This window comes from Hemitrygon akajei, chromosome 11 (genome assembly GCF_048418815.1).
Source record: "Hemitrygon akajei chromosome 11, sHemAka1.3, whole genome shotgun sequence".
Taxonomy (NCBI): Eukaryota; Metazoa; Chordata; class Chondrichthyes; order Myliobatiformes; family Dasyatidae; genus Hemitrygon; species Hemitrygon akajei.
The window spans coordinates 41891955-41916327 of NC_133134.1; the positions used below are offsets into that span (position 1 = coordinate 41891955).

Consider the following 24373-nt stretch of genomic DNA (forward strand, 5'->3'; position numbering starts at 1 on the left):
CTTGCCGAGGGGTCTCGGCCCGAAACGTTCCCCCCCCCCCCCCATAGATTCCCCAATGTTATGGGAGGAAGGGTTGGGTGTACAAATCACCTCACACATCATATATGGTTGGGATGTACGTTTTGAGGAACGGTGGATGTGGATAATTTTGTCGCCATTTGCCCCTGCACCCCCCCCCCCCCTCCGGCTGTAAAGCGAGCGATTTGCTTTATTATTTAGGATAAACTAACTGATCTATTCGGATTAGGGCCATCTGCTCCATGGGTTCCCAACCTGGTGCCTACGGACCCCTTTCTTAACGGCATTGGTCCCTGGCATAAAGAAAATTGGGGACCCCTGGTTTATCCTAATATTCACCGAGAGCATGGGGACAAGTTGTTCGATAGTTTTGGTAGTGCGAGCCACTGCATTGAAGGCACTACACGAATACACACAATGGCTGCAATAGTGTAACGGCTGTGTTTGTACAAACAACAGACACTAACATACAAGCTGTGTGAAAACTGGCCAATTCAGTACCGGCAGCGCGGGCACCGAAGTCTGCTGAAAAATAAAACAACGGCGAGCTTAGAAACAGTCTTGAGACTAACGAACCTCCCATTAATTCAGCAATTTAACTTTGCAGTCAGGCGCTGAAGGAAATAATCACAAGGAAATTAGTCCAACTTTGTTCATTGTGTTAATTGGCACTTTTGTCACTATTTATTCGGCAGTTCTGTAACTGCTAAACCCCGGCACAGTCCGCAGGGACATAATTAAATCAGCGGATGCTGCCAAGTGGAGGTAGCTATGGTACCAGGAACGACAATTCATCCCACACTCTCAGCACAGCCTCTAATGAGATAGCAGGAAGCTGCTCTTTCCTTTCCAGCTCAACTATTACACAGGGCGGCAGTTGGAAAGCGGGCAGGCGGGAGAGCTCAGCTGTGCAAATCCTCTCCAAAGGGCATCAGCTCCACATTCTGAATGGATTGGCAGTTACATTAATAGATTACACCAAGGATTTGCATTTCCAGAAAGGAGAGGACAACATCTGTATATATCCTGCTCAAACCTCCCTGCTGCTATCGAGGAGTGGCTGGCGGAAGCAGGGCTTTGCGCTGGTTTCTGAAAGTGCCTTGAGACTGAGGTGAGTGAACGTTTTCATCTTAAGTGGACGGGAGAGAAAAGGCCGGTCTTGTCAACTTAAATGTTGCAATTAAGTATCGTGGAATCTGAATTTTAACCTCAGCATATTCCACTTTTGTCTCCGGCTTTAAGGTGCGATTTATGTAGATGTTACAATGCTGGGCATGGGGCAGCGGACGACCTGATCTATATTCATACCCCAGCCTAAATTAGTCAGATGACCACTCGGCTCCCAGCTCAGTTCCCTAATGACACACCGGCAGGTGCACCATCACTTCGAACCGTCGTTACTGGGTATCTTATATAAATAAAGGCGAGAGATGAGAATCCACTTCCTCCCGCGCTGTGTTCGGGCCACGACCCGCGGGTTAATGAGATTTAAAACATTACTTTAGTTTAAAGAGGGAAGAAAATAGAGACGGAGAGGTTTGTGGTTGGACGGACGTACGGATTCTGCATTTTTTTTCTACTGCGGTAGCTCTTCACCAATGGTGACAACATTCTCCAAACGAAAGACAGCCAATTTCAACCTTGCAGGAGTTTAAAGCGATTGATCGGGCTGAACCCTGAGGAAAAAATCCTGCGCTCCATAACATTACTAAATTACAAAGAAGATGACCATCGTTATGAACAGTGGATACGTTCATTTTGTATCTAAAATGTTCTCCTGTCTGGATGTGAATTACCCTGCTTCCCTTTCTCCCAAACAAGCACAGCCTGAAATTGTCCATCTATGTCGATATATTAAAAAAATTAGACACTGCGTGTGAACCATCGGGCACTCCCCAAACCTGACCACCAGTTAACTGGTAAGCGCGAGTTGATACAAGGGATTGGCAAAATCGGTTGATGTTACACGTTGTCCATTTCTTTGTTTAGTAATTTTCACTACGTCATTGCGAGGAACGTGGAAGGGAAGATTAATCTGCGCTGTCTGGCCCGAGCTAAAATATATAGGTGGGTTTCTGAATGGACGTTTATGCCGGAGGGGGTTGGAGTCGGCAAGACTACCGGGAGAGGTCAGTCGGGTCTAGTCCATTGAAATGATGCGGAAGCAAAACAAGGTCGCATCTCCGTCCCGTCGGGCTGTGGCGCTTCCTGATGCAGCCACGAGCCGACGTTGCGGGAATAACATATCCAGTTGAAAAGGAATGAGAGCGGTGGATTCGATCGGCCGACGTGGTTTATTGTTGGGCCCCATTGTTAATGAATGTTCTTTGTGTGTGAGTACTGCTTGGCTAGCTCCAAAGTACGAGAATGATTGGAAAGCAGCTTCCCGAGAGACCAGGTTCTAGCACTGTCCGGTATGTCAGTGAGATATCCAAATCTAATCGTTTCCCTTCAGAAACTGTATCCCATCAGATTATCAGCGACTTCCTGTTTTAGTTCCTGTAGCTGACGGGAAAAAAATAAACCAACCTGTCCGTTAATTCCCCAAGGTTTGATATACCCGGAAAACTTCCCCAGTCTAGCCTTCCACCAACCCAATAAGGATGATATTGGACCATGTACAAAGCCTCTGATATGTTCTCTACCACTGACCAGCCTAATGAAGGATCAGGTGAGAAAGAAAACATCCTCCCCAGAGAAACCATGGCTGTTCTGAATTCTCAGTTGTAGTCAGCTTAACCAGATTGGACACACTGGAGAATTGGCTCAATTCTGAGGAAAGTTACTGATCAGAAATGTCCATTCTTTCCCTCTTTATTTTGGGACAGTTGTGGTTGGAGGTTTCACCTGAAGGCTTTCTGCCTTCAACCTCTTTATCCGCAAATTCCTATTTGTCCAAAGATATAATCCCCCTGTCCCCTCACAAGGCATCATCTTCCACTGCAATTTAAGATGTCATCTCTTGATTAAAAACACAAGATATTATGCAGATCATAAACACAAAAGATTCTGTAGACACTTTAAGTCCAGAGTAACAAACACAATGCAGGAGGAACTCAGCAGGTCAGGTGGCATCTATGGAGAGGAATAAACTGTCAAGATTTTGGGCTGAGACCCTTCGTCGGGGACAAGAAAGGAAGGGGGAAGATGCCAGAATAAGAAGGTGGTGGAGGGGAAAGAGTACAAGCTGGAAGGTAATAGGTGAAGCCAGGTTGATGGGGGGGGGGGGAGGGGGAATGAAGCAAGAAGCTAGGAGTGACTGGAGGGAAAGGTATAGGGATGAAGAAGAAGGAATCTTATAGGAGAGGAGAGTGGACCATGGGAGAAAGGAAAGGAGGAGGGGCACTGGGGGAGGTGATAGGCAAGTGAGGAGGGGTAAGAGGAGGGCCAGAGTGGGGAATTGAAGAAGAGGGAAAGGAGAGGGGGAAAATTAATGGAAGTTGGAGAAATCGATGTTCATGCCATCAGATTGGAGGCTACCTAGACAGAATATGAGGTGTTGCTCCTCCAGTCTCAGAGTGGCGTCATGGTGACAGAAGAGGAGGCTACAGACCGACATGTCAGGATGGGAATAGGGACTGGAAGTAAAATGGTTGTCCTCTAGGAAATCCTGCTTTTTGCAGATGGAGTAAAGGTGGTCAAGTAAGTGCCCCACAATCTGCACTGGTTCTCACCAATGTAGAGGAAGGCACATCAGAAGTACCGGATACAATAGAATTCAGCAGGTCAGGCGGCATCTATGGAGAGGAATAAGGAATCAACATTTCAGACTGAGACTCTTCATTGGAACTTAAGATGAAGCGGGAAGCGGCCAGAATAAGAACATGGGACCAGGGGAAGGAGTACAAGATGGAAGGTGATAGATGAAGCTCGGTGAGGGGCAAGGTAGGTAGTTGGGAGAGGGGAGGGGGTTGAAATGAAAAGCTAGAAGGTGATGGGTGGAAAAGTTAAAAGGCTGAAGAAGGAGAGAAGATTGGACTGAGGGAGAAAGGGAAGGAGGAAGGGCACCAGAGGGAGACAATAGGCAACTGTGGGAAAAAGGAGTAAGGGAGCCAGAGCAGGGAATGGAAAGATTACCAGTTTTAATGACTGTTAAATAGCTATTTATTCCATCTTTAATGTTCCATAACTTAAATGATTCAAAAAATCAGAGGATTTTTGAAACTACTTTTCTCCTGTGCAAAGAGGGGCCCACAAGAATAACTTGGGGATAATCCTGGAGGACTGGTAATCTAGGAAAGAGGTAAATATATTCTTAAGATAGCAAAATATATGGTTATATATGGTTTTGATATGGTCCAATCGCCAAACCTTCTCTTAACCAACACAGCCCTGATATTTTGTTTGGCTTGGCTATTGGCTTAGCTTTATTTCTATTATAAAAAAAATACAAGAGGCAGTGTAAGTCAATCTTTATAAAGCATTTCAGAATAATTGGTGCTGGTAAATTCACAGATGTTTTGAATAACCTTTCTAATATGGCTTTAAATGGTAATTTAAAATTCTTATCTTTGTTTTCAAAAATTTCCCTGGCCTTTCGCCTCATTTCTTTAATAATTTCTGCCATCACGACAAACCTTTGAAATCCGTTTGTTTAATGAGTTCTGGTTTTTTGTGCACCTCCAGTCTCTACATCTGCACCACAGGTGGTCATGACTTTGAGTCATCAGCTCTGGAAATCCCTCATTAAAGTGCTCTGCCTCCCTACTATTCCATATTTAAGATGCTCCTTAATACCTAATGTACCTCTATGACTAAGCTTTTACTCATTGGGATATATCACATTTTGTAGCACAGAATCAAAAATTATGTTTGATAACATTATGGAGTATCTACAGTAGTTCTCCAGAAATACAAGTTATTGTTGTTGCTTTTGGTGTGTCAGGATTCAGAGAACATTCAATTATCATTTGCATGTGTAATGCTATGCTGTGAGGTATTTTTACTTTAGCAGTTTTCTGTAAAAGCAGTTTTCCCCACTAGCAAGTGTTTCGGCTTCGGTTAAAGATAAGGAGTATGTTGTCCAACTTAGGAATGTGATGTCAGCCATTCGGGGTTGTCTTGGTATGTGTTGTAACTTTCTGCCCAGTGAACATTGGAGAGTGCTGGACAGGAGCAGATTTCTGAAGGACAGTAGTCTGGTTTGGGTTTTTTTTGGTGGGAGCTGCAAAGCAGGGCACAAGAGAAGGTGCTGCAAAAGATGATTTAAGGAGAGTCCGCATTGTAAGAAGTGCTTGTGTGGATGAATGGCTCCAAGGAGGAAGGGCCAATACTCCAGAGATCCAGTTTGTTTGAGATGGTCTTCAAGGGAAGTTCAGGCTGTGATGGGAGCTTTCAACACAGTCCATGAGCTCCGCATACGATATACCCTGACTACTCCAGAGACGAGCTCCAATGTTTATGTGCACATTGGACTGGTTTAACTGCAATGGACCCTTATGTTTTTTTTTCTCTGTAAGTAGAAATTTGGTAAATATATTTCTTTATAATCTGTTAACTTTCTGGCAAATAGCAACTTTGCATGGAGCAGTATTCACACAGCAGTCGCTCACATCAAGGTTTCCTTAATCGGAACATCACAATGTTCCTGTTTGGTTGAATCCCAAATCATACTGATCCTAGATGTATATTTTTTAAGAAAAGTGGTCTTGAAGTGTTAGCAGAGTTAACCAACGAGTCCTGGCGAGAGGGTTACACTTGAATACTACAAAATAAATTCATTAGCACATCTTTTTTTAGGTTCAATCCTGGAGACTGATGCAAAAACTCTCTGTAACAAGTACAGGGTGAGTATTTCTTAAAGGTCTCTTTGCCAGGATACTTTCTACATCAAATCAAAACTTGTTAGCATAGTGTTCTGTACTCAGTTCTATACTAGCCACTTCTTGTCAGCAGACCCCTGAAATATTTCAGTTTGTCAGACTGGAGCTTGCTCATATTTCGAATTAGCCATTTTAAGCAGGGAAGAAAATATAGAGCTCACCACATTCCGATAAGCAATGACCAGAATGGAGACAACAGTGAAAATTGTGACCCTTACTGATTCATTCTCTACTGACTCCATAACACGGCCTTTGGTTCCCTTTTACCCTTCATACCTCAGTTTGTTCATGGTGGTCACTCTCTCCCTGTCTCAAGTCAGGCACAAAATGACAATTGATATAAAAGGTTTGACTGCGCGACTGTTCTTCTGACCGATTGATTTTAATGTTGGAAGAGGCTGGTCACATTTTACTCATGCCTCAGTTTAAATATTAATAAATAATTCTCAGAGACTGAAGGCAGACACACAGGAGCCAGAAGAACACATGGGAACTATCTGAGCCTTAACACTTCATGGTCAGGTCACATTTTATGCTCATTCACAAAGCTGAATTGCCAAGTGCAAATGAAATGTCAGATCAATGCTCCGCCTGTCTCTGGTAAGAACGGAAAATGACAATGTTCTGGCATTCTCCCTGTTGCATTGAATGGTGCTCAGCCATCAACCAACAGGTTGTTAGTTCTTAACACAGCAAAATTCCAAAAACTGCGATAAGTTCAAGTTGGTTGCCCTGTTTTGTATACTGTCATTGTCAAGCAAAGACAAGGACTCTAGTAAATTTCTACAGATGTATCGTGGAGAACATTCTGACTGGTTGCATCTTCGTCTGGGGTGGAGGCTCCAATGCACAGGATCCAAGAAAGCTGCAGAGGATTGTAGACTCGGCCAGTTCCGTCGTGGGCTCTAGCCTCTCCACCAATGAGTACACCTTCAAAAAAGATGGTGCCTCAAGAACCCACCATTAGGGACGCCCCACCCCCCACCACCACAGCCAGGACATGAACGGTTCTCATGGAAGGTGATCTAGGACTCTAAGAATGTGCATTCAATATCCTATGAACAGCTTCTTCCCCTCCACCATCAGATATCTGAATGGTCCATGAACCCATGGCACTGCCTCATTATTTTGAACTTATTTATTTTTTAAATATATTTCTTATTGTACCTTATAACTTATGTATTGCACTGTATTGCTACCACAAAACAAATTTTAAGACATACAGTATGTTAGTGATAATACGTCTGATTTTGACTGTAACTATATATTAGAAATGGATCATTGATTTGAAAATCAGGAGGGCATGGTTCTTCTCTTCTTCTTATAGAAACATCTGGATGATGCTAAGCTAGGGCACATCATCAGTGACGTTACCTGGGGTCATCAGGTGTTTTGGGTCTTTCAACATCATACACCCTCGCCCAGGCGACCCGTCCGGGGTTGATCAGATCCCAGCCTGTGCCCTAGCAGCAACCCACAGATCTGCCCTCTTTATCCAGAGCCATCTTGACACTTGCTCTGCTGTGTCTGTGGTGTTAGAAATGGCTCTCCTTCTTCACTCTCCCGTGATTCCAAGTGCAGTGTATACTTTGCAGAGCGACTGGCCTGCAAAGCCACGACACCCGACCTCCACGGGCCAACACTTTGCTCTCCAGCCTCTTCTTTGGCAGTTGTTCTTCAGATTCTCATACCTGGCTCTTTTCCTCTCGTAGGTCTCCTCCATGCGTTCTTCCCACAGCACGGTATGCTCAAGCATGAGAACATGCTTTGATGAGTCAGACTGCAACACAATACCGGGCCACAATGTAGTCTCTGTGGTGTGGGTCATTGATTTGAAAATCAGGAGGACATGGAAGTATTGTTAGTTAATGCTCACTGGTCATAAAAACAAAGAACATTTATCCGAGTGCACTGGAGTTCCATCAAAGTTCAAAGCAAATTTATTATCAAAGTACATATAGGTCACCCTGAGATTCACTTCCTTGTAGATATACTCTATAATTCTATACTAGAATCAATGCAAGACCATACCAACTTGGGTTCTTAACCGGTGTGCAAAAGATAACAAATTGCACAAATACAAAAAGAAAGAAATAATAATAATAAATAAGCAATAAATATTGAGAACATGAGAGTCCTTGAAAATGAGGCTGCAGGTTCAGGGAACATTTCAATGATGTTGAGTGAAGGTATCCCCTCGGGTTCAAGAGCCTGATGATTGAGGGGTAATAACTGTTCCTCAACCTGGTGGCATGAGGCTCCTGTACCTTCTTCCTAGTTGCAGTAGTGAGAAGACGGCAAAACAAGTTTATCTCACCCGCCTTTCTATTTGCAGATGCTATGCAATGCTACCACTTTCTATTTGTGAAATCACTTTCTGCATTTATTTGTGATAAGTTCAATGGTATCTCCTATTGCTTCTGGATAAGTAACGGTAGGTAATAGGCTATTCAACCCCAGATTGAATGGTCTCACCACTGATCATGGTTGAATAAAATCCTTATTTCATTCAGACTTGAGACTGTCTCAGAAAACTTCTTGAATCGTGAAAGAACAGCATATGTTGAGGTAACGTTTCTTCATTTGGCTGTAAAGATGTACTTTTTAAAATTGAAGTTTCTTTTTTTTTTAAATTATTTCAGATTTTTCCCCAGAAGACAGTTAAAATAATCCTTCACCATGGAAGATTGGGATGTTCCACAGTTCAAGAAAGAAGTGGATAGCCTGAAGTATCAGTTGTCCTACAAGAGGGAAATGTCTTCCAAAACAATCCCTGAGTAAGCTTCAAGACCTGTATTAAAGTCATGTTTAAGACTCCAAATGAAAATCAATCACTCTCAGATACAAGGCAAAAACTGAGAGCCTTTTAAAATGTGGTTCTTTCCTTGCCCAAAAATCCACCAATTTGTAAAAAATAAATCCACAATTCTAAAGCGGTTTAATAGGATAGACATACAGAAGATATGAGGGGTGATTGATAAGTTTGTGGCCTAAGGTAGAAGGAGATGAGTTTTCCGGCTCTCGTTACATGCACATGCAGTTCAACTCTGAGTGATTATGCAGAAAGTTTGAAGTTAGTAACTCATCAGGGGTGATTGATAAGTTCGTGGCCTAAGGTAGAAGGAGATGAGTTATTAACTTCAGACTTTCTGCATAATTCAAAGAGTTGAACTGCATGTGCATGTAACGACAGCTGTATAACTCATCTCCTTCTACCTTAGGCCATGAACTTATTAATCACTCATCTGTAGACACTTCCTGGAGGTCCAGGATCCATATGCTCCACGACCGTTGGACTAAGTGTGTAAATGTAGGAGGGGACTATGTTGAAAAATAAATGTGCTAGGTTTTCTAAAATTGACTCATTCTACCTTAGGCCATGAACTTAACAATCACCCCTCGTATCTGCACCTGGGGAAGCCCAAGTCAACAGTACCAAAATAAGGTAGTGACCAAAAAAAAGTAAGAAATTGAGGAACATCTCTTTCACATGAGGGTGAGAAGAACATGGAGCTTGTAACTACAAGGATTAACTGCTTAGTATTTATCCAGGTTCCGCTTAAATGCAGCCATTCTAAGGAAGAAAAGAATAGGAGGTTGTATTAATAAGATTAGATGAAGTAGATGCGGAGGTGACTCGTGTAGCTTCAACACCGGTATACGAACTTGAAAAGCTTATCTCTATGCAGAAAATTATAAGTAGGCTGTTTTACATCATAACAAGGTCAAAAATTGCTCCCTTTAAGTTTCTGCATCTTTCTATCTTTCATTTTGTATGGAAATCCACAATTTCTGCATCAAACTTGCTATATGCACTCTGCATGCTTGCAATTTTTTTTTCATTTGCCCCCTGTCCTGGCCGTTAATTTCCCACCTAATTACTAAAAATAGAAATGGCACCTTTTTGAAAGCTAGGCTCACTTCCTTTCTCCTGATTATATACTTGCTAACTTTCACAAAGCATTGAATTAAATCAGTTTGGAATAATTTGCCCTTTGCAAATACAGTTCGACTTCAGTGCTTAGCTCATGCCTTATTAAGTGCTATCTTTTAATGTAGAATCTAGTGTTGCACTGCTGAAGTGAGACCAAAGTGAAGCAAAATTAGCTCCATTATCACATTTCAATTTTATCATTCTGAAGAATCTTTGAACAATTTTAATTTATTGTTAAAAATACAAGGTATTATATTTGCTGGAAAGTAGAAAGTTTAAAGGGTGCTTTGACTATGTTCAAGGATTTTGATGAATTTCCAAATATAGAGAAAACTTATCCATTCATAAAGGTTTTGGATATATAGATATAATCTTGAAATCAGAGCTGAACCATTATGAAAAGAAAAACTTGTATTTACATTGTGTTCTTCATATCCTTTTTAGGACATTCTAAAAATACTTTTAGCTAATGATGCACTTTAGAAATGCAGTCAATGTAGTAATATAAAAAAATTCCTTATTTACAAAGAGAAAACACTCAGTAACTACAACATGATAATGACTAGATAATCCATTTCTGTGGAGTTAATGACAGGCACAAGGATTAACTCCTTTGAGCCTACAGTGGAGTGTTAGAATCTTTTGTGTTCAATTCATTAATGTCAAACCTGAAACCCAGAAAGAGTCAGGAGGAGTACTGATGCTGGTGTTCACAGAAGAAGCTAAGAGACTCATCCTTATTCAAGGAATAATAGATATAAGAAACTCTTTCCCACAATAACTAGTTGGTTCAATTTGTTATATTAAATCTGAGATTGGCAAGCTTTTGTGGACCAAGGGTATAATGGGATATGGTACCAAGACAAGTAAATGGGGGCTACGTAGCCTAGTCTAGCTCGTACATTTTAACCTCCTCCAAAAATGAAACATCAATATAAAAAGTTTCCATCTGTTTGAGTTTTCTGGTTTGTTATTGAATAACTTGAAAAGAGAGATTATCTAGTACATGCTATATCAAAGACTGAACAAAGTTATTAATCAAAAGTCCACTCCAGACTGCAACTTCTGTACAGGATTGTTATGTCTAGCTTGTAGCTGAAAAGATTGAGGCATTAGTAATGATCTTTCAAGAATCAGTAGATTCTGGCATGGTTCTAGAGGACTGGAAAATTACAAATGCCACTCCACTCTTCAAGAAGGGAGGGAGGCAGAAGAAAGGAAATCATAGGCTCGTTAGCCCAACCTCAGTGATTGGGAAGATGTTGGCGCCGATAGTTAAGGATGAAGTTTTAGGGTACTTGAAGGCAGATGGTAAAATAGGCCAAAGTCAGCATGGTTTCCTTAAGGGAGCACCTTGCCTGACAAATTCTTTGAAGAAATAACATGGATAGACAAAGGAGAATCAGTGGATGTTGCGTATTTGGATTTTCAGAGGGCCTTTGACAAGGTGCCATACCACAATTAGAACCCATGGGATTGCAGGAAAGATTGACAGGAGACAAAGAGTGAGAGTAAAGGGTGACTTTTCTGATGGGCTGTCACTGACTAGTGGTGTTCTGCAGGGGTCAGTTTTGAAACTGCTTCTTTTTATGTTGTATGCCAATGATTTGGATGATGGAATTGATGGCTTTGTGGCTAAGTTTGTGGACGATACGAAGATAGGTGAAGGGGCAAGGTAGTGTTGAGAAAACTAGAAGGCTGCAGAAGGACTTGGGTCAGATTAGGAGAATGGGCAAAGAAGTAGCAGATGGAATACTGTGTCAGAAAGTGTATGGCCATGCACTTTGGTAGAAGAAATAAAAGCATAGACTATTTTCTAAGCGGGGGAAAAATTCAAAAATCCAAGGTGCAACGGGACTTGGGAATCCTTGTGCAGAATTCCCTAATGGTTAACTTGCAGATTGTGTCAGTGGTGAGGAAGGCAAATGCAATGTAAACATTCATTTCAAGAAGACTAGAATATAGGTAAAAACAAGGATATAATATTGTGACTTTATAAGGCACATGGAGTATTCTGAGCAATTTTGGTCCTTTTAACTAAGAAAGAATGTGCTGACGTTGGAGAGGATTCAAAGGATCATAAAAATGATTCCGGGAGTGAAAGGCGATGAACATTTGATGACTCTGGGCCTGTACTTGCTGTAGTTTATCAGAATGGGGGAGGGGTGGTGGAATCTCACTTACACCTATCAAACGTTGAAAGGCCTTGGTAGAGTGGATATGGAGAGGATATGGTGTTTCCTATGGTGGGGAATCTAGGACCAGAGGGCACAGCCTCAGAATAGAGGGGCATTTATTTAGAATGGAGATGAGGAATTTATTTAAGCAGCTGGTAGTGAATCTAAGGTATTCGTTGCCACAGGCAGCTGTGAAGATCAAGTCATTCAGTGTATTTAAAGCAGAGTTTGTTAGATCTTTGATTAGTTGGGGTGTGAAAGGTTACGGGGTGAGGGCAGGAGAATGGGGATGAGAGGGAAATAGATCAGCCATGATGAAATGGCAGAGTGAAGTCAATGGGTCAAATGGCCTGATTTTGTTTCTGCGTTTTATGGTCTAATGCCACAGGAGATGAAGTGGTCTTTGAATTTAATTTTTTTTCCACTCATTTTCCCCTGTGTGATGCTAATTGTTGATAAAAGCGTGGAGGCATGTAACCTGTTTCTGAACTGTGATCAATGGCGCTTTTTAAGTACGAGGGTGGGTTAGGGATGCAAACTCTCTAGTTGTCAATCCAATGCACAATAACCAGATCAGATACAGGACTGAGCTTTGATATCACCCTGCAGTTATCACTGCAACCAAGTAGGCTGGTGGAGCAATGCAATCAAGTCACAAAGAGCTACTGATAAAAGGTGCCAACATGCCACATGTCCCCCCATATGCTTGAGTAAGGGATGGTTATAGGACAACACTTCTGAGGGAGCTTTTCATAGTTCAGGGTGATGCCTTTGATGTTAGCCTTTAAACTGAACTGCCATCTACCACATGGATGATGTTAAAGATGATTCTGGTAATACACAAGGCAGGACACAGGGCTCCCTGGCAGGTTGGAGCCTTGTTTACCGTTCAAACAGAATTAAACAAGTGAATACCTAATTTTGTGATCATCTTTAGAACTTCTTTAAAAAAAATTAATTTAGTCCTGTTTAACAGCAGGAAAGCAGATCTACAGGAGCTTCTCTGAGGAAGGGACAATTAATATTTGAAACGAATCCTCAAAAGAAATTTAGAAATCTATATTGTTTCATTTCTTTATGTCCATCGGCCCTTTTATACCTTGTAGTGTTGTCTAGTCATAATAGGCAGATAGGCAGTGCAACCACATGAAAAATACTGTATAATCCTGAGTGCTTTCTGACAAAACCTTAAGACATAATACATAGGAGCAGAATGAGGCCATTCAACCCATAAAGTCTGCTCCGCCATTTGATCATGGCTGATCCATTTCCTTCTCAACCCTATTCTCCTGCCTTCTTCCCATAACCTTTCACACCTTGCCTTATCAAGAATCTATCAGTCTCTGCTTTAAATACACCCAATGACCTGGCTCCCACAGTCGTCTGTGACAACGAATTCCACAGATTCAGCACTCTCTGGCTAAACAAATTCCTCCTCATCTCCATTCTATTCTGAGGTTGTGCCCGCTGGTCCTAGACTCCCCCACCATAGGAAACATCCTCTCCACATCCACTCTATCTAAGCCTTTCAATATTTGATGGGTTTCAATGAGATCCCCTCTTCATTCTTCTGCATTCCAATACGTACAGACCCAAAGCCATCAAACCCTCCTCCTATGATAAGCTTTTTATTCCCAGAATCATTTTAGTGAACATCCCTTGAACCCTCTCCAATGTCAGTACATCCTTTCTTAGCTAAGGGACACAAAACTGCTCACAATACTCCCAGTGAGGCCTCAGCAGTGCCTTACAAAGCCTCAGCATTACATTTTTGTTTTATATTCTAGTCCTCTCAAAATGAATATGAACATTGCATTTGCCTTCCTCACCACTAATATAACCAGCAAGTTAACCTTTAGGGAATCCTGCATGAGGAATTCCAAGTCCCTTTGCACCTCGTATTTTTGAATGTTCTCCCCGTTTAGAAAATAGTCTGTTTTTATTCTTTCCACTAAAGCTCATGACCATGCACTTCCTGACATTTTATTACATCTCCTGCTTCCTTGCCCATTTTCCTAATCTGTCTAAGTCCTTCTGCAGCCTCCCAGCTTCCTCAACACAACCTGCCCTTCCCTCTGTCAAATTGGCTTAACCCCTCTCCAAAGTTTCTAGCAAATCCATAACTCTGCAGGGTGGCATTTTGGTGGAGTACGATGTGAGCAGATGGGTTCTTTAATCTGGATACATTGGGAAACACACACAAAACCCTGGAGGAACTGAGCAGCCCAGGCAACATCTATGGAAAAGAGTAACCAGTCGACGTTTTAGGCCAAGACCCTTCATCAGTGTCCCGATGAAGGGTCTCAGCCCAAAATGCTGATTTTTTTACCCTTAGCCATAGATGCTGCCTGGCCTGCTGAGTTCTTCCAGCATTTTGTGTGTGTTGCTTGAATTTCCAGCATCTGCAGATTTTCTCATCTTTGTGAAGCATCGGGTTTCAGGTTTATAAGGCATAAGACATTGGGGCAGCCATTCCATTATGGCTGATTTATTATCCCTCTCAACCTCATTCTTCTGACTTCTCTCCATAAACTTTGACACCCTTACTAATCAAGAACCTATCAACATCTGCTTTAAATATTACCAATGACTTGGCTTCCACAACTGTCTATGACAATGAATTCCACAGATTCATTATCCTCTGGCTAAAGAAATTATTTAGGAATCTGTGTGAAGTTGGACTCCAGAAATTGCAGATTATGGAATCTGGAGCAACGCAAAAAGTTGGAGGGACTTAGCGAGTCAGGCAGTGTCTATAAACAGCTGATGTATTGGGTCCACACCCTTCATGAGCTGTCATTAAACATTTATGGGTAAATTTAGAGGATTGCTAGGGAACTTCGTGTGACTAAGTATTCTAACTTTCAAACTTGGTGAAATACAGATGTTGACCGTGAGGTTAGGACATTTCAAGCAGAAACAATTGATGTACTTTTAGCAATTTTAGAGTGTGAGTTTATAATTCAAGTTACACACCATCCTGTCCTTGACAGAACAGTGCCATCTCTTCACTGTTTCTAGTTAAGAACCTTGTAGCATCGCAACTAACAGCATGGCGGGAGTACTTTCACACATGAACTGAGGTAGTTCAAGCAGGTGGTCTCAGAAGCAGTCAGGGATAGTTTATAGATGCTGTTCTTTCTAATAGCATCTACATCTCAGGAATAAATGAACCAGAAAACTTTCATCAGCTCTGAAATTCTCTCAATGATTATAAAAATATAAATCGTAAGGGGAGGAGTGAATGGACTAAAACACTTCCTTTTAAAATGTATTTTTTATGCTCATTGAGCTTGGAAATCAAACTACATCAAGAAGACTATTTTGCACTAATGTTGGATCAAAGATACATCTTACCGATTTAAGTTATCCAATAAGGCAATTGGATTTTTGATTCTATGATTGGATACCATAGATTAAATTCTATGAAATCAAATTTCCAGGGGAAAACTAGATTAAACTGCTGAGGGCATCATTCCATATTATGAATAATGCTCAACTATTCGATTCCCAGCACATTGTGATGTACCGACCAGAAGGGTGATAAGGATGATTAATTTTTAATGATATCATTAGTTTACATAGTTTGTGGGGTAATATTGATTCAGTGAGTAGTCAACTATGGACAGATTGTTTTATTATATATTCAAGTAGCTGCTGTGTACCTCAGTAGAAGTGATATTCTTTTATTCAGCTACTGTTTGCTCACTTCCTCTTTTCCAAAGCTACTGACTGATTCCATTTTACAATTGTTAATACCTCTTTATAAAACACTGGTGAGGCCTTACTTGGAGTATTGTGAGCAGTTTTGGGCCCCTCATCTTAAAACAGATGTGCTGAAACTAGAGAAGGTTCAAAGGAGGTTTACGAAAATGATTCCAGGATTGAACAGTTTGTCATATCAAGAGAGTTCAATGACTTTGGGTCTATATTCACCTGAATTCAGAAGAATGAGGGGTGACCTCACTGAAATCTATCGAATGGTGAAAGGCCTTGATAGAGTGAATCTGAAGGGGATGTTTCCTATGGTGTGAAAGCCGTAGACCAAAGGACACAGCCTCAGAATAGAGCAGGAGCCTTTTTAAAAGGAGATAAGGAGGAATTTTTTTAGCCAAAGAGTGGTGAATCTATGGAATTAGTTGCCACAGGCAGCTTTGGAGGCCAAGTCTGTATATATATTTAACAAAAAGGTTGATAGATTCTTGATTAGGCATGGCATGAAGGGATACGGGGAGAAGGCAGGAGACTGGGGCTGAGAGGAAAATTGGGTCAGCCATGATGACATGGCAGAGCAGACTCAATGGGCCAAATGGCTTAATTCTGTTACTATATCTTATGGTCTTAACTCTCTACCTCAACTGAGTGGTCATTCTTCATGGTTCGATGTAATCGGCTAGAGCGGTGTTTATTCATTAGGATCAGCAATACCGTGGCTGGTCACGTTCACTTAAAATCCAGAACTCTGTAGTGGAGTACAACATGAGCTGGTGGGTGTGTATGGGTGACAGTACAAAGTGAGAAAATTAGTTTCTTTACTCTGGGTGGCTTGAAGTGAAGTGCAGTGTGTCTCTACTTTAAACCTGGTTGAAATGAGCATTATTAGCACATAGCAAGGTTTGAGCACAGCCCCTACTTGATCTGTTATAGATCAATGCACTGAGAATTTACCAGGGATCCTAGATAAAACATCGCATTACTAATTTGCAAGAACCAAATCTTAACCACCAACCAGAAAATAACTGAGCATAATATTTGATAGATGCATTATCTTAAAAATACTCTGACCTTTCAGTGTTTGAACAGATTTGTAAGGAATGATATAAATTAGACATGCAGTGATATGAGCTTTATGTCTCAAGATGATTTACTAATTGCATAATGTAATGTAGAAGATGCATTAATAAAACCCAACAGTGGAAATCAATAATCTAAAAGTACAGTAAATACAAATGGCTTCATGTGGTTGAAATATCGGGAGCTAATGCTAAAACATCTCCATTGAATGGTTTGCTGGTAAAAGTCCCTAATTATTGGTGTTATTCCCCATTAGAATTTCTGCTATTTAACAGTACCTGCCTAGAATAAAGAAATTCAGCAAGTTTTATTGTTATTAATACCACTGACAACTTGGAGTAAGGCAACTAAGGCAATGTGACACAGGTACCAGAAATCCAGCTGCCAGATCTGAAAATCTTGAGAAAGAATTTTCCAGTTCAAGTGGAGAGTTTAAATTCAATTGATTAAATAAATGAGAAATTAGAAACCAATCCTTAACTTATGAACTCACTGGATTGCCATAAAATGTCATCTAGCTATTAATGTCCTTAAGGGAAGAGATACCCTTGCAATATTTGACACCAGTCTGCTCTTATAATGACCTTGCAAGCCACTCACTTGTATCGAATCTGCTGCAGATACATTTGACCATGGGTAGGAGTGCGAGAGGACTCAGACACTGCTGAAGCATTTGCAACTTGTTGGTACTGAGAGGACGATAGAACATAGAACAGTACAGCACAGTACAGGTCCATCGCCCCACGATGTTGTGCCAACCTTTTAACCCAATCTAAAATCCCTCCTAGAGAGCCATCCACTTCTCTATCATCCATGTGCTTACCTAAGTTTCTTAAATGGCCCTAATCTATGTACCACTACCACCACCACCATCCCTGGTAGGACATTCCACAAACCCGTCACTCATTTGTTAACCTTTGTTGCATTGAAAAAGGACCGAGTGCTTGATGAATAAACTCTTCTTGGGCTTCCAGATGGGTACAGTTATCGATTATAACCAACATTTTGATGCCAAACTCTGCCATCTTCTTCCTGGCTGGAAGCCTGAGGAGGGTTTATTCGCCTTTGCTGCATTGTCTCCAAGACATGAAAAATGTTCTGTAAATGAAATCAAATTGAATATCCTGTTCTACTTGTGGTACCAAAGTCCTGTACAGATGTACAGATTTCTTATCCTCATATTCCACCTAATCTGCACCAGACTAAGCTGGTTCATTAGTGACCTTCCACCCAGATATCAGAAATTTGTTCAATCATCAGCGATCATAGCTGTGTTCCTTCCACAGCTCCTCTGAAAGTGATAGCAATGTATGATTTCAGGCAGCAAGACAGAGCAATTTCTAGCCATGGGCAGATGAAAAGAAATGAACATTTCTGCTCTGCAAGTGCCAGGCCCATTTCCTAAAAGAGATTCTAACCACTGAGCCTTGATGTTCAATGTATTTTCAAAGATGAAGTCACTACAATCAACATCATATGGTTAAGGAGCTCCGTTGACCAAGAACTTAGTTATGTCAGCCAGTGAAATCAAAGACACAAGAGATTCTGCAGATGCTAGAACTCGTGAGCAACATGCACACAGAATGCTGTAGGAACTCAGCAGGCCAGACAGCATCCATGGAAGAAAATAAATTATTGATATTTTGTGCCGAGGCCCTACAGGGTCAAGTATCAAATGTCAAATGTTTATTTTTCTTCTCAGAGAAAATTTGCCTTCTTGATAACCTGCTGCATCTGTAAACCAACCTTTTGAGATTCATGCGCAAGCACTCCCAAGTCCCTCTGCACAGCAGCATGCTGCAATTTTTTACCATTTAAATAATAATCAGCTCTTCCATTTTTCCTTCCAAAGTGGATGACCTCGTATTTACCAACATTGTACTCCATCTGCCGGACAATTACCCACTCACTTAACCTATCTATATCTCTCTGCAGACTCTCTGAAACCTCTGCTTAATTTGTTTTTCCACTCAATTTAGTGTCATTAGCAAACTTAGATACACTACACTCAGTCTCCTCTTCCAGATCGTTAATGTATATCGTGAAGAGTTGCAGGCCTAGCTCGCCACTGATTGCCAACCAGAGAAACACCCATGTATCCCAACTCTCTGCTTTCTATTAGTTAACCAATTCTCTATCAATGCTAATACATCACCTCCAACTCTACGTATCCTTATCTTATGGATAAGTCTTTTATGTGGCACCTTATCGAATGCCTTCTGGAAATCCAAGTAAGTAGCATTCATCTGTTCCCCACTATCCGCTGCGCTTGTTATATCCTCAAAGAACTCCAGTAAGTTTGTCAAACAGGACCTGTCTTTGCTGAATCCATGCTGCATCTACCTGATGGATCCATTTCTTTCCAGATGCCTTGCTAGTTCTTCTTTAATAATAGCTTCAAGCATTTTCCCATTAACAGGTGTTAAACTAACTGGTCTATAGTTACCTGCCTTTTGCCTACTTCCTTTTTTGAACAGTGGCGTGACTTTTGCCTTCTTCCAATCTGCTGGGACGTGCCCAGAGTCCAGAGAATTTTGGTAAATCATCACCAAAGCCTCTACTGTAACTTCTGTCATTTCTTTCAGTACCCTGGAATGCATCCATCAGGACCAGAGGACTTCTCTATCTTTAGGCCCACAAGTTTGCTCAGCACTACCTCTTTAGTGATAGCTATTATATTGAGGTACTCACCTCCCAATGCATGTATAGCATATCTCTTCGGCATGTTAGACAAAAACCATGTAAACTGACACAAAATAGTCATTCAAAGCCTCAGCCATTTCATCATTATCCAATATCAATTCCCTCTCGTTCTTCAAGGGACCTACGTTTACTTTGGCCACCCTTTTCTGCTTTATATAATTATAAAAATTTTACTATCCGTTTTTATATTTTGTGTTAGTTTATATTCATAATCTACCTTCCCTATCTTTATTGCTCACTTAGTTGCTTTTTAAAGTTTACCCAGTCTTCCAGTTTCCCACTACCCTTACCAACTTTGTATGCGCAAGCTTTTAGTTTGCTGCCTTCCTTTATTTCCTTAGTTATCAATGGCTGCCTCTCCCTACCCTTACTGTCCTTGCTTTTAAATAGAATATACTTTGGTTGAGCACTGTGAAAAATCGCTTTGAATGTCTTCCACTGTTCCTCAACTGTCCCACCCCATAGCCTGCATTCCCAGTTTACCCTATCCAATTCCTCCCTTATTCCCATTGTAGTCTCCCTTGTTTAGGCACAATACACTGGCTTTAGATTGAACTACTGCACCCTCCATTTGAATGACTGTATCTCAAACAATACCCAAATGGTTCAAAACCAACTTGAACAAGCAGCTCACTTGATTGGCTCTCTGTAATTTTAGAATAAATGCACATCTATTTAAAATAAAAATTGAAGCAGACTTTCCTCTTTAAAAGGGCCGTGAATCTTTGGAATTCTCTATCCTAGTTTGCCAAGGAGGCTGAGTCATTGAATACGTTCAAGTATTATTGGACACAGAGAGACTCAAAGGTTAAGTGGAGTGAGAGGCAAGAAAATGGAGTGAGAGGCCAAGTTCTAATTAGCCATTATCTTTTTGAATGATGAAGTAGGATCAAGGAACCCTTTGAAGCACTCTTGTTGTAATTTCTTATATACTTATCCAGCATCAATGGACCTTTGTTGTGATGCACAGAAGTTATAAACTAAGTTTACATTGGCTCTTGTGATAGCACCTTCTAAACTCACTATCTCTGCTTCACCAAGAAAGTGCATGGGAACACCACCCTCTAGAGATATTCTATCCGGACATGGAAATAAATCATTCTCTTATTATCGCTGAGTCAGGATGTTGGAACGCTTTACCACATAGTCATGTGGGAGTACCTTCAGAAGGATTGTAGCAGTTTAAAGTGGTAGTTCATTGCCATCTCGTGATGCCTTGCATCTCATATATGAGTAAGAAAAACTGAATAAACATCCAACACAAAGATGCTTTGTGTCCTTGCATATTTATGCAAGACTTCATCAGTCAAACTGAATCTATAATTACTGGTTCTGCACATAGAAATTAAAACCATTGGCTTTGTTTATTCTCAAGCTGAGAATATTTGTTTCAGCATTGGCAATGGGCTGTATTCATAAAAAACAAATCCAGTTAAAAAATTTAACATTTAAAAGTTGAATGGATGCAGTTTCAATAGATGATACGGTCATATTTGCTTCATGTTTATTTTCCTTGTTTTAAGGAAACACAGGAAAATTAAGACCTTATTCTTTTTTTTTTGTTTGATTTGTCATTCAACTAGATTCCCACTAATTCAACACACACAAAATGCTGGAGGAACTAAGCAGGTCAGGCATTATTGATGGATGAAAATGAATGATCGACATTTCAGGCTGAGACCTTTCACCTGTCCTGATGAAGAGTCTCTGCCTCCACATTGAATGTTCATTTCCCTCCGCAGATGAAGCCTGATCCACCGGGTTCCTTGAGCATTTTGTGTGCTGCAGGTTGCTCAAGATTTCCAGCATCTGCAGAAACTCTTGTGCTAATGTCTACATGATCAGACCATAAGCCAACACACATATAACAAAACTCCAGCTGCATCAGTGTGCATGCATGCACTTCTTCTCAACAAAACTTCAGCTTCGGCTAGGAAATAAGACAGTTATAATTTTTCCTTGCCCTTACCCTCGGCTGGATAGTGAGAGTTGGCAGAAACAGAGTAAACGGACTACAATATCTGAACAAGCATTTATCAAGGAAGGCAATAGGTTTTCCACACAATTATTGAGTAAATTACTACTTTTGTAGTTTTTATGTAAGCAGCCATCCTGCACAATGTCAAACCTGCACAGAGTACATTTGTCCTGACTTCTGCTTCTTCAGTTTGAGGTCAGGGAAGCCAAAGACTCAGTGGGATTGTTGTCCCTCTTCAAAGAGTCACTGAGCAAATCCTTGAAACTTTTTTCCCAGTCTGATACTCTCAGCCTCTGAAAGAGGATGGAACAGTGTGCCTGTTTCAAAAGTCAGACGCTATTCATGTAAATGATGGGGTCTATTCAAAAGCTGCAGCTGGAGGGATGGGACAGATATTGGTTTGGTTCTCGTTCCAGCGAACTTGAATTCTGCAGAGAAAGCAACAGTGGTTCTGGTACTGCAGGACTACTAATAGTCTTGTTCCATAAAGAGTACTACTGTCAAAAACTATACTTGTGTGCTGGGTTGCTTAAGCTAATGCAACATAAAAGGGATTAGGAGAGATGCATAATTTCCAGCATCACTTCTGGCACTGAGAAGGAATGTTATGTATTTTTCCACAGGGAGGAGTTTTGCATCACCCCTTGGAGGCTGGGATAAAATATAATCAAGGAGACGGGCAAGCCCTTAGTTGAGCTCTTACACAATGTACAGGAAGATCAGAGATGGAATTTTAGAAGGAAGCTAAACTGCACAAGATGCAGTGAGATTGAGGGTCAAGCTGAGAACATAGGAACTAGATATTGTTATGCTCTTAATTCCATCAATCATAATGAATATTCAGATAAAAGTAATACTCAAGTTACCATTATTAAGATAATCATTGTTTGCCTTCTCCCTGTGTGGATACATAATTTTATTACCCCAATGTCCCTAGCAAAGCAAGCAAGAACGAATTAGGTTTTCAAAATAAACTTAGTGTGATATCGACTGTATTGATCTACTGGTTCTATGAATATGTATTCAGCAACTAATCACCTCTCCTTTCTATTCCATTTTCCTGCGGAAGTTTTGTGAAGTGGATAGAAGAAGGAGTTCCAAACGACCCATTCCTCAACCCAGAGCTAATGAAGAACAACCCATGGGTAGAGAAAGGCAAATGTGCTATACTTTGACGTTTTCAAACTGCTTGTTGTGTAAAACAATTAATTGATTTGTAAAGAAAGAGATTCTCTAGGAGAATTTTGTTGGAAAAGTCTTTTAAATTCTTAAACACATACATTACATTTTTTGTACATTTTATGGTAATTCCAAGCAAAGTCATTGTATGAGTGATAATCAACTTCTTTGTACAAATAGAAAGAAGCAATGTAAAAGAAAGATGACAAATAAAGCAATAATTAATGACAACAAGACTTCATTAAGTGTCCGTCAAAGCTGGAATCCCACGTTTGCTGAAGCAAACACTACTTTATGTTCCAATCAAAGTTGAGATCGAAAGCAGTCATCCAACCTAGCCAACAGGGTTCTTCAGTATTGTAGAGCTACAACTGGCTGCTGGCAGATGGCACTTGACATTAAACACTCATACCCGAGTACCAATAAGTAACATTCAGCAGAGTATTCCTTTTAGTAGAAAAATAGATTCGAAACCTACTACTTGTCCAACCAAATTGGTCTCTTGTGCATGCTTACACAACAGTACTGAAGTTGCTCAGATATTAGTGCCATTTGACTGGAACTCATCTTCCACAGGAAGTGGCAAAGGAAAGACAGGCTCACCTGCTTAGTCTTCAGACCTGTGGGAGCTCAAGCACAAGTGAGAGTTCTGCTCAGTGTAAGAATGTGCAACCTTCTTCCTCCTATTTAAATAACTGCTGCTCTTTATTCTCGTAATCCTGGCACATTCTCAGAGCAGATCTCTTATATAAATATTGCGCCTAACCGCATTGGACATCCCTTCGTTGAATCGGAACCACACATCACTTTTTCCAACTGCTTTTCCAATTAATTTTTCAGCTGATTCCATCACAGGTTCAGCACCTGCAGTCACTGTGGGGGAGCGAGGGAAGAGAGATAAAAATCAATATGTTGACAGAAATTTATGGAATGTGTACATTTAATCAGACAGCTATATTTGGCACTCAACTATAAAGAATGTTATAAATACAAAAATTGTATTGTAACAGTTCTCCCACACTGTACACGTTATCCCCGGCCAAAATTTTCTTCTTGGACTTTCACGATGGACAGCTGGCAACTTAAAGAAAGAATTTACTTGGGAGCTTTCACAATCCCTGTATGCCCTGTGAGAACTGGTAAATTGGTTTATTACTGTCACATGTACCAAGGTACATTGAAAACCCAATTTTGTATACCTTTTATATCAATTCATCACAACACTGCATTGATGTAGTACCAGGTACAATAATGACAGAATGTAGAATAGTGTTATAGTTACAGAGGAAGTGCAGTACAGGCAGACAATAAGGTGCAAGGTCATAACAAAGTAGACAGAGGTCAGGAGTCTAGCTCATCATGCTCGGGGACCACTAACATTGAGTAGAAGCAGTCCTTGAGCCTGAATTGCTTTCAGGATTTCAGGAAATATTGGAAATCATATGTGTACCTGGTTTTATTCCAAGTTTGGACATGGTCTAATATTTGTGTGATTTTGCCATCCTAACTATAACACAGAACAACCATTTTATCATCTCAGTCTGCAGGATTACATAGCCACAATGCACTAAATAACTAGAAAATCACAAAATCCAAGAAACAAAGGATAGCAGAAGGGAAACTCGTGGACAGACACGGAGCTGCATATTGCCCCTATATGCAAAAGATCCAAGATCAAGACCTAAATGCTAATAGTCTGACTGCTTTCTTATTTTACTGACAATATAAGGTTCAAAATTAATTTGGAGTGCCATAATCATAATCCTAT

General features: G+C 40.7%; 2 protein-coding genes across 3 annotated transcripts in view; one reads left to right on the forward strand and one right to left on the reverse strand.

The window, feature by feature from the left end:
• The first annotated feature begins 745 nt into the window (after positions 1-745).
• On the forward strand, positions 746-22839 carry LOC140735530 (guanine nucleotide-binding protein G(I)/G(S)/G(O) subunit gamma-13). 2 transcript variants are annotated; one of them, XM_073060714.1, is made up of 3 exons: positions 746-1129; positions 8483-8617; positions 22496-22839. In XM_073060714.1, the coding sequence occupies exons 2-3, from the start codon at positions 8520-8522 to the stop codon at positions 22599-22601; spliced, it is 204 nt and encodes a 67-aa protein (XP_072916815.1). In that variant the 5' UTR covers positions 746-1129; positions 8483-8519; the 3' UTR covers positions 22602-22839. The 2 variants fall into 2 exon arrangements, with proteins under 2 accessions (XP_072916815.1, XP_072916816.1); XM_073060715.1 differs by lacking the exon at positions 746-1129 and adding an exon at positions 1977-2085.
• chtf18 (CTF18, chromosome transmission fidelity factor 18 homolog (S. cerevisiae)) overlaps positions 22669-24373 on the reverse strand; it is a 99957-nt gene continuing 98252 nt past the window's right edge. Inside the window, exon 22 of the mRNA XM_073060713.1 lies at positions 22669-23478. Coding sequence (XP_072916814.1) covers positions 23336-23478 — 143 coding nt within the window. The 3' untranslated portion in view covers positions 22669-23335. The remainder of the gene's footprint in view (positions 23479-24373) is intronic.